Source organism: Cupressus sempervirens, chromosome 6, assembly GCF_028749045.1.
Source record: "Cupressus sempervirens isolate cs-2001-9-10 chromosome 6, ASM2874904v1, whole genome shotgun sequence".
Taxonomy (NCBI): domain Eukaryota; kingdom Viridiplantae; phylum Streptophyta; class Pinopsida; order Cupressales; family Cupressaceae; genus Cupressus; species Cupressus sempervirens.
Window position 1 is genome coordinate 524,778,295 of NC_143123.1, and position 13,550 is coordinate 524,791,844.

The 13,550-nt window shown below is 34.8% G+C and overlaps 1 protein-coding gene across 4 annotated transcripts in view; it reads right to left on the reverse strand.

The window, feature by feature from the left end:
- Nucleotides 1-13,550, reverse strand: part of LOC149553327 (E3 ubiquitin-protein ligase CHIP-like) — a 99,053-nt gene that overhangs the window by 660 nt on the left and 84,843 nt on the right. For 2 of the 4 annotated variants that reach the window (XM_089788785.1, XM_089788783.1), the window contains 4 exons: nucleotides 2,875-3,154; nucleotides 2,626-2,736; nucleotides 2,334-2,522; nucleotides 80-2,250 (listed from right to left, as the gene is read on the reverse strand). In XM_089788785.1, the coding sequence (XP_089644911.1) occupies nucleotides 2,397-2,522; nucleotides 2,626-2,736; nucleotides 2,875-3,154 (517 nt within the window). In that variant the 3' untranslated portion in view covers nucleotides 80-2,250; nucleotides 2,334-2,396. The remainder of the gene's footprint in view (nucleotides 1-79; nucleotides 2,251-2,333; nucleotides 2,523-2,625; nucleotides 2,737-2,874; nucleotides 3,155-13,550) is intronic. The other 2 variants (XM_089788784.1, XM_089788786.1) reach the window with 2 other exon arrangements.

A 13,550-nucleotide genomic window follows, 5' to 3' on the forward strand; every position in this document is an offset into this window, starting at 1 on the left:
TCTGTAATCTCAGGAAACATCTAACCAATCGGACAAAAATTGAAAGTAGAACTCAAAAATAATGCAAATATTTACGAACCTTCAAATTGAGATCTTTCACCAATTGATACCTTTCCTCTTTCTAGTTTAGACCTTTTACATGCGCTGGAAGGCCCTCCTGGAGCTGATCCATCCCCATTGCATTTCATCTCATTCACTGCACAATAACCACTTCTGTGCAACCAAGAGTTTGTGCAATAAATATTATCTGATGCCTAAGTTTTGTAAGCTTGCATAGTTTATGATAATACTATTGGAAAAATATAACAGCAGAAACAAAACAGAGAAAGAAGAAACTTTCCACTTGTTTTATTGAATAGTAGATGCAAATTTATATAATAGCTTGACTCAACAACATTCCTAAATGACTGCTAATTGGATTGACAACAAACTACTTCATGATTGACAACACACACATAAACTTGATACTAACTACAACTTGTGAACACCCAACTCAACATATCTACAATAAGAACTTGATTCAAACTAAAACTCTTTGACTCAATCCTAAACTGAACTTGTGTTGCCAACAACTCAACAAGGCTTGCCACATGTGCAACAATTATTATTGACTGTCATTGGAACATTAACTCCAACACCCCCACTTAATGTGACAACTAAAGGAATCATTGTAGAAATTATACTTTCAAAATAGGTAAATAGAGGAGTAAGACTTTCTCATAGTTATGCAGCTATCATCCAGCTTCGAAACACCATTGGACACACCATCTCCACATGAAATATCTCATAAACAATGCCAAGCTTCCAAACTTTCAGATCTCCTCGAACTATTGGACACACCATCTCCACATGGAATGCCTCATAACTCTCATAAAAGTATAGCTTCTTTGATCCTATAGCACCTCAAACTATTTGAGCATACATCTAGCCTCTACCACATCTTTTCCTATTTTTCAAAGCATTGATCTCTTCAAAAACAAACAAATTCTTCATTGAAATCGTAATCATCTGGTGGTTCTTCTCCTAGCCTCATCTTCTTAACAAATTCTTGTCTAACAGACAAAACTTAATAGGAAGATGGCTCTGATACCATATTGGAAAAATAGAACAGCAGAAACAAAACAGAGAAAGAAGAAACTTCCAGGTTGTTTTATTGAATAGAAGATGCAAATTTATATAATAGCTTGATTTAACAACATTCATAAATGACTGCTAATTAGATTGACAACAAACTACTTCATGATTGACAAAACACACATAACTTTGATACTAACTAAAACTTATGAACACCTAACTCAACACATCTACAATAAGAACTTAATTCAAACTAAAACTCTTTGACTCAATCCTAAACTGAACTTGTGTTGCCAGCAACTCAACAAGACTTGCCACATGTGCAACAATTATTATTGACTACCATTGGAACATTAACTCCAACAAATAGAACCTGTTGGAAGTATTTTCAGATAATGCATGACATATTCTCTATATTTTAAACGGTTTACAATCAATAACATTGCTGAGTTGAAAAAGGAATTTATAAAACAGTAATATTTATTCTCTTGCTTTTCTGGACAAACATTAGCTATACAAATGGATCAACTGTTTCTGTGGTAGTCGTTACACTCTCATCTGAAACAGAATGTATATGCTGTGACAATATCAAATATGGGCTAAAAACACTATCTGTCTAAACGTAAATCGAATTCTTTCTGTTACAGATAAGAGTAAGAGAATTCATTCTCTCAATGATGTTGGATACAGAAAAATTTCCTGCTGAAGACTTTAAAGAACAGAGGCATATCAAAGGCCATCTTAGTCTGAGAAATCAATCCACGCTGTAGAACCAACTGTTTTTGAAAAATAGTTGAGATCCCATTGTCTGATATAATGTGCCAAATTTTCATGGAGCTTCTTCCCTTTAAAGATATTGATCTCTTATAGCAGAATCGCTGATGACTAATAATTTAATGGAAAAATTCTTTGTATAGGCATATTTTAATTTCAATGCAAACCCGAACAATGTAACTGTTTGATTTTGCAATTCACAAGGAAAAATTGCTCAAGTCAATTCAAAGAGCTTCTACGATGATTTAAAAATAATGCTCTGCACTTTTCGTTTCTGAAACAAATTTCAACTCAAAACAACCTGCTAGGATTCTGTCTGATACGTGTTGCTGTGCTTCTACGACATTATTTACAGAGTTTATGTTTCCCCTTTGCTTGTTTGTGAAAAATAAAGATAAATATCTGTCAAAAACCAGAACTTGTTTCATATATTATATGCCTATCAGAACTATTTTTCAACAAAAAGATTAACAGTAAAATCTTACCCTTCAGAAATGGCAGGCATTCATGTCCATAATACAAGATCCATCTGTGCTCAAAAAGCATTGTTAATCACGTTTATATGCCCAACCATTCTCCTTGAGATAAGCCCTTACAGCTTCTTTCATGGCAAAATTGGGTATAATTTGATCAGCTAGCAGTGGTGCTCGGGTAACAGGATCAAACTCTCCTACCTGGTACAAATTGCATGTTTGAAGTTAAACAACACTAGACAAAAATGCAACAGAAACAACATGAATTATAACTTTAAGGGGTGTCTATATCTCTAACAACCACCTTCTGAAGATGCTCCAGAAGAGAAGATTTTTCATATGTTATGCCACTAGGAGTTATTACAGGGTCATTTAATATATCCAATGTTATTCTACATGTCAGGTGATCTGGAATCTGCAGAACAACTACCAATAGCAATTTAGATAAAATTGTTGTATAGAAAACAAATCTGATTCTACTAGGAAGAAACAAATATTTAATTTATTTCTTCATAGTAGCTATAACACTAACAACTGGATCAAGTAATATCACCTCTGATGGTGTATCACACTGAGCTGCTTTATCAAACACTTCAGAAAGAGTGTGGTATCTTTCCATATACATCGCACTCAAAGACTCTGCTCTTTTGGACCTCCTAATTCTTTTCTGATGTTCTTGTGCTTGAGCTCTTCGAACTGAAAAGTTATGCATGTCTTCATCACGAGTCTCATCATCTATAAAAATAACATTGTCATTGGACTTCCCTGATGTTGATTCTAAATGTTTAACAGCCTCGTCATGATCTACATTTATAGCCCTTTCACAAATTTCCCTGTCAAAGGAATAAGATAACTGTTAGAAGATTTCTGCAGGGCCCAAGATTTAAGTCTTGTTTCTTTTATTTGCAAATTAGCATACATGTAAAACAGATTGATAAACATCATCGAACGACGAAAACCATGATCATCATTCTTAGAAGCACACATAGTATAATCTTTTACAATAACCCATCTGATAACTACAGAAAACTTATACTGGACTTTGTGGAATCCTACAATTGACTGACTACTTCTTGGCTGGTTGCAGACTACTAGCAGATTTTGCCATGCTTCATATTTTGACTCCTAAACAAATGAACATATTTGTATGATATATGTGGCAATAGTAATATAAAATCTGCATAATCCCCACAACCAAAAGCCCTAGAAGTGGATGACTATCCCAAATTACCATTTGTTGTAGAAAAGTAGATTTTTAAACCTCCAACAAATGGAGATTTTAGAATTCCGGAGGCTAGAATTTAATGACGTGAAAAAACATAGGCCCTACAGTGATGTGTAAAAATCATTATTCTCCTAATATGGAGCACATGTATTGGCTCCATCACTCATAAGTTGGAGAAGCACGTTCATTATTTCCTCATGAACTGTGTATTCGAGCAACTCCTGAAGCCCAAGCTTTACCAATGTTTTGATGAATCTTCAGAAAGAACATGTACAATTATCCAATACTTAGTTATCCAAAACAGCTTTGTAAACAAATTATAAGTTTTCCAAGAAGGCAGTGACTTGGTCCTTGCCCACTGGATCACCAGCTCTTCCACTATTGTAATGAATCTGCAAAGATAATATGTATAAGTATCCACTTCTTAGCTATCTAATACAGCTTTTCAAACAAATGAGGAGTTTTCCTAGCATGTAATGACTTGATCTTTGCCCCTTGGGAGGTGATGATCTCACATACCTCTCAAATATGTTTCTCGAGGATTTGTTTTGCATCATTGAAAAGCATGCTTCTCATATCACTGCTCCAACTCACAGTTGACTTCAAGGAGCAGTTGCTTACATTTTGTAGGTGACAGTTTCTTCATGCTTAATTCTGATGCAAAGCCACACCTTGGAAAACTTAGGAGGAATCAGTCACTCAACTGAGTTGCTTCAAGGGGCGTCTACAACCTCCAGGATCACACACTAAAATCAGATTCAAAACAAAACTTTGAAAATAAAATCCTCCAAAATATCTTTTTGCTGCCTCCGGATAGACCTGCACTCAGACATGAATAACTTTCGAACCAAAAACGATTTACTCAATCCAACCGTTGAGATTCGGTGTAACTAGGTTTCAAACAACATATAAAAATTTGAGAGAAATCCAACGGTTCAAACCCGAGATATTGACCACGCATCAGAGTACATTTTTCTGCAAAACATTGCTTCTTGCTGTCTCTAGATAGACCCGTGAACAGACATGTATAACTTTTGAACCAGACAATATTTTCTCAATCCAACCGTTGATATTTTGCGTAACTAGGTTTCAAACAACATATAAAAATTTGAGAGAAATCCAACGGTGCATTTGGGAGATATTACCCATGCACTGAGACTAATTTTCTGCAAACATACCGAATTCGACCCAAAACTAAAACTTTTTAATCTTCTGCAAACTATCAACTTGTTTCCAGTGAGAAGATAAGAAAAATCCGTTCAAAACTCAGACCATCGAAAACTTGCACAAAGACAATGAAAAAAAAACATTTCATATCTCTCCAAATTCGATTCCTCTCCTACATAGCCGACTGACTCTCATTTTAAAACTGACTTTCTTTTCCTATTAAAGGATGTGAAACGTTTTCTTCTTATTTTAGAAAAGAAGAACGTCTTCTATCCAAAAAAAGGATAAGAATCTGAAACGTTTTTTCTACCAATATTAGATAGTCATTTTCTAAGTCAGGAATATTCCAAAAACTGCCTACTACCTATTATTGGATTCTAAAAATCATTAAACACTCCACCTACGAACTAAAAAAAACCTATTCTAATTTAAGATCCACACACCTGGTCCTAGCTGGCTATATCTGGAGAGCTTATCGAACTGCTACTCTAGGTATGCCACCACATGTAGGACGTTATTACAAACTTCAAAAACTAAAAGCATTTAAAACATAACATTAAATTCCCTATTACATTTTCAACAATGTTGCCTCCTATAGCGTTTCTCTTCTCTGCCACTGCAGCAAATTCTGCCTCATTGATGTTGAGGTATATATGTTTTCACTATTCAGAGTCCTTTTATCAGTCTGTTCTTGATCATTAAAGGTAATACAACATAAATTTATTAATCCCACTTCTCATTATGTTGGAACTTGGATGTCTGATACATAGCCTATACGAAAAAATGAGGAACAATTTGTCGATACCTAGTGTTCTGTGTTTAGTTATGTTTAGTTCAACTTTGTGAGAGACATGTTTAGTTCACATTTGTGAGAGCCTATACTATAAAAATAAGGAACAAATTGTAGATAACTTGTATTCAATGTTGAGTCATGTTTGGTTCAACTTTGTGATGGACATGTTTGGTTCACATTTATGAGGGATGTGAGGGAAATGTCGTACCCTAGTTAATACATGTGAGTCTGCACGCAGGTGTGTGTGAGGGTGTGTGTGAGAGTGGACCCTGTACTACTTATCCAAAAAAAATTTAAAACGTGACTTTTATCAGAGTCGTTTTTGAGGACATGCATCTTCATAGACATTAAGGGCTCATGGCTAGTATATGTGAGAAATTTATTATACCAAACAATACCAGAAATCATTTGTAAGCAGTTTCCTGTGTGACAGAGATTCCTTTCTGTTTTGAACAAATGGTTTCATCTGCCAGCAGCTTGCCATGTTTGTTAGGGACAGAGTTCTCTTCTTGCTTGCCAGCTTTCTGGATGCTTTCATGGTTATTCTCGGAACTGAAGAGTGTAAGTGATGACCACTCACTTAACAGGTTGTTGTGGAAGAGATCTATAAACAATTACAGGTGGACAGTAGATGTGAACCAATAGGGAGGTTGTCAAAAAGAAACCTTATAATAACCATTTTCAAGGATAGGAGGTTTGTGTAGCGAAAGATGGAGTAAATTCTCACAAGGTAATTAAATCCCAAGATGGGATATTTTAGGAGTAAGGAATTGATCTAATATACGTGTTGTAGCATTTATATATGTTAATAATAGTAGAATCAGAAGTATATCAGTTATATTATATGTATGTGTGGCTGTATTCATAATACATGAGGTATTAGTATACTCGGGCTATCCTTAATCAATTGCTATAGCCCTTTATGAGGATTGGTTGGTATTGTGTAGGGAGAGGCAGGACGAATCATCACAAGGTAGCTGAATCCCAAGACGTGATATGGCCAAGGTCATCAAGACTTGAGGAAGCCTACTTGTAGATTGGTGTCCAAGCGCCCTATGACAAGTATATCTCCATCGACCTTAGGGTTGATGTTTAGGAGATATATATGGGATTAGAGCTTAGGTGTCAAATATGTTATGAATTGTTTCTTGATTTAATCTGAATTAAATGCATGTTAATCATAGGTTAATGGCAGCCTCCTAGTAGGGAGCATTACAAAGTCTGTAAATTGCCATTAACAAGCACAATCCACACCCTAGTTGCGAATTTTAGGAGAATCAAGCAAAGTCCTAGTTGGGAACATTATTTATGCGAATAGGTTTTTTTGTAATTGCAAGATTTAAATCCAAGATTGCACTATATGAAGAGGTATGTTACTTGGTAAGAGGTAACCCTAACTCTAATTCGTTCCCATTGTGATTTTTAGGGCAAGTTAGGAAGGTCACACTCCACTGACACTATAACTCATTGTGGTTCAATGGAAATTGAACCTAGCATTGATTTTGATGCTCTCAATGAAGAGCAATATGAAGATTATTGACAACTGATTGCAATCTTCACTGTATGTTGACATTTCACAAGTCACTAAATCATGAATTTATCATTTTGCAAATTATGAATTATTTAGATATTTTGTTTATTGGCAATTATTAGTATCATTGTTTTTATAATTGTATATATAGTCAACCCAGTACCAATACCCAAGGAAAAAAAATGTTGTACTCCTAAACTGTGATATCCCTTTTTTTCAATGCCTTGTTTTTGCCCTAAAATTACAATTCCAACATATTACATACACATCTATTCCACTAGAGTTAGGAACATTAACTCAATCATGTGATATACTAATCTCATTAATGGAGTTCCTTGGTAATGTCCCAAATTGGAGTTTACCATCTCAAATTCAATCATAACTTAGTCTAATAGAAAGCTCGAGAGATCACCAATAAACTGCCCAACCTAACTAAGAGCGAGAGCATATCAGATTCATTTTATGGAAAACTTCATAGTGCCACAACTAGAACTTACTTGATCTACCCTAAGTTCTCAACCATGGTTTTTTAATTGTGCAACTAAATCAAATTGATTCAAGAAAACAATGAATAATTCATTATACATTCAACATTGAACGTATTTATACTCACTTTTGTACTTCTCTCAAAACTCAACCCTAAGGAGGACAACGAACTCTTGTCATAAGGTGCTTGGATACCAATCTAAAAGTCTTGGATACTCTTGTGGATTCCCTCAAAATTTCCAGATTACATATTCATACCCAAATAAAAGTCATTGTCTGAACCTAGGGACAAATTTGAAATAAAAACAATATTGCAGACAGCTGAAAATTTCTCTTTCTCAGGGGCAGTAGTAGAATTTTCAGTCCCATTTATTCGCATGTGATTCCAGTTTTTCATCTTCAGAAAGATTTTCTGAATCATCTTTACCATCTTCCACATGTAAATGATATATTCCTAAAAAGTTAGTGGCACAACTATCAATCATAGAATATGCTGACATATCTCCTTCACCAAAGAAGGATAGATTTTGTGTGAGGCCTCAACCTGGCCCATCATAGCATATCATAGCAGTTTATTTGCATTTTGGATACTTTATATTTTGAGACCTTGTTATATGTTGGACTATTTTGGACTGTTACTTAAACTATTTGATACTATGGGACACTTTGTTTTATGTTATCATTTATGATGTTAGAACTTATTTATGATGCTTGATGATTAGTTACATTCATGTACTTGGTTGGTTATTTTATTAATGAGTAGGAAATTATGTTTGAATATAAATGTTAGAGGGATTATACATATATATGAATGAAAATCATGAAATGTTGCAAAAGAGTCATATCATGTTTAGTTTGATAATGGTAGTATTACATATGCACAATGGTTAGAAACAGAAAAATGTTATTCAATTGAGAAATGCTTTATGTTTTGATTCAATTATGAATATAGAATTAATTAAGGATTTATATGTGCATATGTTTTATTTATCTTGGACTACTAATATGTGGTTTAAGTGTGCAAGAAATATCCATGGTAAAATGGAGAACCAAGACTATACCTTTGTATTAATTGAGATTACATATGTTAAATCTAATGAAGAGATCTTAACCTCGTTGTTAAGTGTTTTACTTTGTGAACGTAATGTGAATGGATGTCTTAGATTAGATTCCTTTTTGTGAAAATTGATTTGCCATTCGTAATGTTAAATGTATATTTACAGTGTCACTTGACACTTGTGTTGTTATGTGTTTAAATGGCAAGTCAGTTTGAGTCATTGGCAAAAGACACCCAACCTTATTCCTAACCAGTGAGAAATGTTTAAGTTTTCATCCCCTTGCATAAAATATCTTATGAAGGTTTTGATTAAATTAAATTTTGGATTTCAAATTTAGGGTGACTTTAGAGGGCTTTGTTTGAGTGTTCTTTTAGTGAAATTAAGTTACCTACATGTTAGTACTATATGTTAGGGCTTTAATTTTAGCTTTACTAGAGTTAAAATTTCTTTTCTAACACTTTTAAAATCCCATTTGTTAAGTATTGCGAAAATGGAAGAAGACTTACCCTAATTCCCACCTTATCTTCAGTGAGTTGATAATTCCAACCAAATAGGGAAACTTAGGTGGAGTTAAAGTGTTTGTTCTCTTTCATGATGGAGAAAAATTAGGAATGTTTATCTTTTAGAGGGGAATTGGAAAATAGGTTGGGCATTCACCCACTCTCTAGTTTTTAGAGATTTTTGGTTTTGGAGATTGGATTAAGGAAGGATAGAGGGCTCTTCTCAAATTGGTTCATTTAGCATAGCTTGGAGAAAGGTTGGAGCTTTTGCTATGTTTTGGAAATTATGTGTTGTATTGTTTTTCTGAATAAAAGATGTGTAAATTTTGCTACAGATGCATGTGTGTGTGTGTCTTGTCAAATGTACAATCATAATTGGATCCTTACATCAATTTACAAATTACATGATGATCTACTTCTAATCTTTTACAATACATAACTTTTACAAATGTTCATAATAAATCATCTTCAAATCTTCAACAAAAAGTGAAAATCTTCCAAGCTTTTCTTCAACACATATCCATATAGAAAACTTGTACAAAACAATCTTGTAAACCATGGAGAGCTCACCTCCCAGCCTAGGTCTCTAAGAGACCACCCACCGAGCTTGGAGAACCAAGACCAACCGGGTAAGAATCAAGTGCACACATATAAATCAACAATACAAGATACAACATTTAACACCCTTTTGAGCTTACAGCAATGCATATCTAACAGCCATAGGTTTAAACCTTCCAAGAAACCTTACCTTAAACTATTCCAGGTGGTAATACATCCATTTTCCAAATTTAAAAACCACTTGGCACTGCATCCAATGAAGCTTTTAACAAAGAGTCACATAAACACATCTTCTTGAACTCCAAGTTTTCTGCAAGCGACAATAAATGCTTGGATATGATTATCTAGATCTTGTAAGTCTTCACCTGGGAATTTAGCAAAGTACTTTCTTTAACCTTCAAGCAATGTTGTGAATTGTGGTAGAGCAAATGGGCCAAATTGAGTTCTTCAAGGCTGGATAACAACAAACGCCATATTAATTGAATTGAGCTAATTCTACCAAAGAGATCTAATTAAACATAAAGCCGCCAACTTCCATCCTTGGGAAGACACCTCCAGATTTCTGTGAGAATAAAGCACCAGCTTTTCATTCCCCAGCATTGTCGCCAAAATCTATTATGAACAAATTGATCTTTTGAAGATAAGTATAGGAAATGAGTCATAATACCTAAAAGGAGGAACGAAGCAACACTAGCAATAGGAGAGATCATCATGGGATTGATAATCTTCCTCTCAATATTAGAGGTACAACTCCCTTGTATAATGTGATTTTGGGTTTTCCAAGGTATGCTTTTGACTAAAAGCGGGAAAGGAAAACTAACACCTGGGCATCACCATGATGCAAGTGCAATTACAAATTTAGAACAAACGGGTACAGAGATAATGACTCAAAGATCGTCCACTCATAACCCTGAAAGAATGGTTAGGATGTAAACAGCAATTTCCTTCAAATGATATGAACAAAATTAAGACTCAACAATCATTTAACATACGTACCCAATTTCTGGTACAAACGGTGATATACATCAAGGAGTGACTGCAAAACACAAAGGAAAGTAACAATCTAAAAGGATACAAATGAACGCACAAATTCATAAAGTCTCCTTTTTTTCCTCGATAACATCAGGGAACACTGATATATTTCCCTTCAATACTAAAAATTAGAATTTCCCCAAGACATTTGGACGTCCCCCATAACCAAATGGCATCAACATAAAAAAGTTCAGAATTTTTTTATTTTCTAAAGTTTACCCTTTATGTTATGGTTCTATTCAAACCCTAAAAGGTGGTGGGTCCCATTTTTAGCCACTCCAAACCTACATAAGGCCCTCCAAACTTCATCTTTTTCTCACAATTAGATTTCAACTGGTTTGCTACAAATGGTAGAGATAAATGAAAGAGTGCAAAGAGTGATAGGAGGATTGGGAGAAGTGATTGTGAGTAAAACAAGAGCAAGAAAAAGAAGAGGAGGAAACTTCTACACCTTCCTTCAAGAGATTAATGAAGCACAATGTAGGGTTTTTTCAAAACAAAATTTTTATTTTTTTTTATTTTATATCTAAAAGTGAATTTCAAGTTCCTTTAAAATGCTCAATGTTGTTTATAATTTATTTTTTTGTTAAGACTTGAAAGTGTTTTCATTTTTGTTGTCTCTTGTGTTTCATGCAGGTGCAGAGCTTCTATTATATTATATTGCGGTAGGGTGCCTGATATAATAGTAGGGCCCATAAAACCCATACCATAAAATTTTAGGCTAGGGAGCTAGGGGGGTGAACGGCCATAGCCATAGAATTTTAAGTAGTTATTTCTTGTTGTCTCTTGTTGTTTCTAAATTAAGGCCTAGGCTGAAACTTTTTTTAAAAAAAATTTTTTAGATTATTGATTAGGTTAATTAAATCATTTTGTGAAAGGTAGTGTCAAAGTGAGCTCTCTTACTCCTAGTCATGATGTCAATGAAGATGACATGAAAGTTCAGTCTCAGGCTACAGATCTATCAGATTGTGAACCTGAGCATGAGGAAAGTTTCAATGCTAGTGGGACCACCTTCTATAGATTGCCCCTCTTAGCTTTAGACGAAGTTTTCTAGGGGACCTTACAATCCCATGTCTCCTCTCAAACAATTTGCAACAAGAGTAACACCCGAACACCAACAATTAGTGGCCCAAAAAAATGGCAACGCAATTTTTTGGTGCAATATGGTCTAGGAGCATCACTAAAATTAATGCACAATTGCTCTTTTGGACATGATGCCAAAAACGAGTTAATGATCCTAGGATTCATAACCCTATGACCCCAAAGGATACTGCCATCAATCAAGGTGAAAAGACATGGAGGTACGAAGAGGGTGAAATGAGGATTGCAAGTGTCAAATCAACCAAAGCCAAATGAGAAGAGTTAAGGCAAGTGTTAAGCCCAATCACACGATTGAAAAGGGGCAAAGCTAAAAATCCTAGAGAGATGGCAAAATCCACCACCCTCTGAGGATTCTTAATCCTAGGAAGGGCCACAATTCCACCCATATTAAACAATGAATTGGCCTCACTCAAAATCAAAATCAAATATAGAAAGAATCGAAAGAAGAAGGATGTTTGATCAAGATCATAAGAATTGGCATGTAAAAGATTAAAAGGAAAATCGTAGGGGCAGCAGAATCCGCTGCCCTCTTAGGATTCCAAATCCTATGAAGAGTAAGAATTTTGCCTCCTTCACAAAGGCTCAATTCAAGCTTATAGATGGAATTTTTCATGAAGTAGGGATATTGAAACATGTCCTATGCTCCCAAGCTTTCTTAAAGAAGGGTGAAAACAAAGGCAAATGCAAGGGATGAGGTATTATGAGTGATGATATTTTGAAGAAAAGGAGGTAAAATCATATTGAGAAACATTTAAGCACCTCAAAGTCATTTGAATCTGACCAATAAACCAAAAGGAAGTAGGAAGAAACAAAGTGATAATCCTATAAAGGAGATGAGGAGTCAACCATGAACATTGGATCAGTCCTAGCTAAGCCGCTCCTTACCTAGGATTCACAATCCTTAAAAATTCTGCCTAGATGTTGGCCAAATATATGAAGAAAGGAAAGGTGTGATTATATGGCCATTAATGATAGAAGACATGTTCTCTATCCACTTTATCATGTCATCCAACAAGGGAGCGAAAAAGGATTAATTTAAATGATTTTATTGGCCGAGAGAAGTCCAAGTCAGCCTTATCATAGTCATGCCTCTTCAAATTGTAAAGTTGCCTCTATAAGAGTGTCAAAGAGAATTCACTTTCAACAAAAGATAAGCAGATTTATCTCTGCAAAAGGCAGTGAATTCTCCCTTCGTTAGCAGCGACATCAAAGAGGGAGCAATTTCAGCCTTGGTGTCAAGTTGAAGACTTCAGAAGACAGTGATTATGGGGCTGTTAGGTAGAAATTCATTCAAAATCAGAGGCAAAGTGAGATGAAGAAAACAAAATCTGGGATCATTTCTTCAACAAAATCAGAGCTTTAGATATTTCAATTTTGAAATTTAAATCAGTAAGACATGTTTTTATTCCTTTTATCTTCTCATAAAAACAATTAAAAACTCATAGGAAGAAAACTAGGAATAAATTAAGTAGAGTTCCAGTTAAGTACTTGAGTGAAATGTTTCAAAAAGTGAGAATCTAGCACTCTACTTCAATTTTAGAATTCAAGGCTAATTGTGAATTTTGATGGCAAGGGCAAGTATGTCAGGAGCCAAAGCCACAATTTCCAAGAAGGATAGGCAAACTCAAAGGAGGAATGATACAAAGGATATGATTCCAAAGACTTTCAACATGTGATATCACAAGGGGGGAGTCTACATCACAAAGGAGCAAGCCTTTAAGAATTATAACGATCAATTGGATGTCTCTGTAATGTCCCCATTTTCATGAGCATTGGAG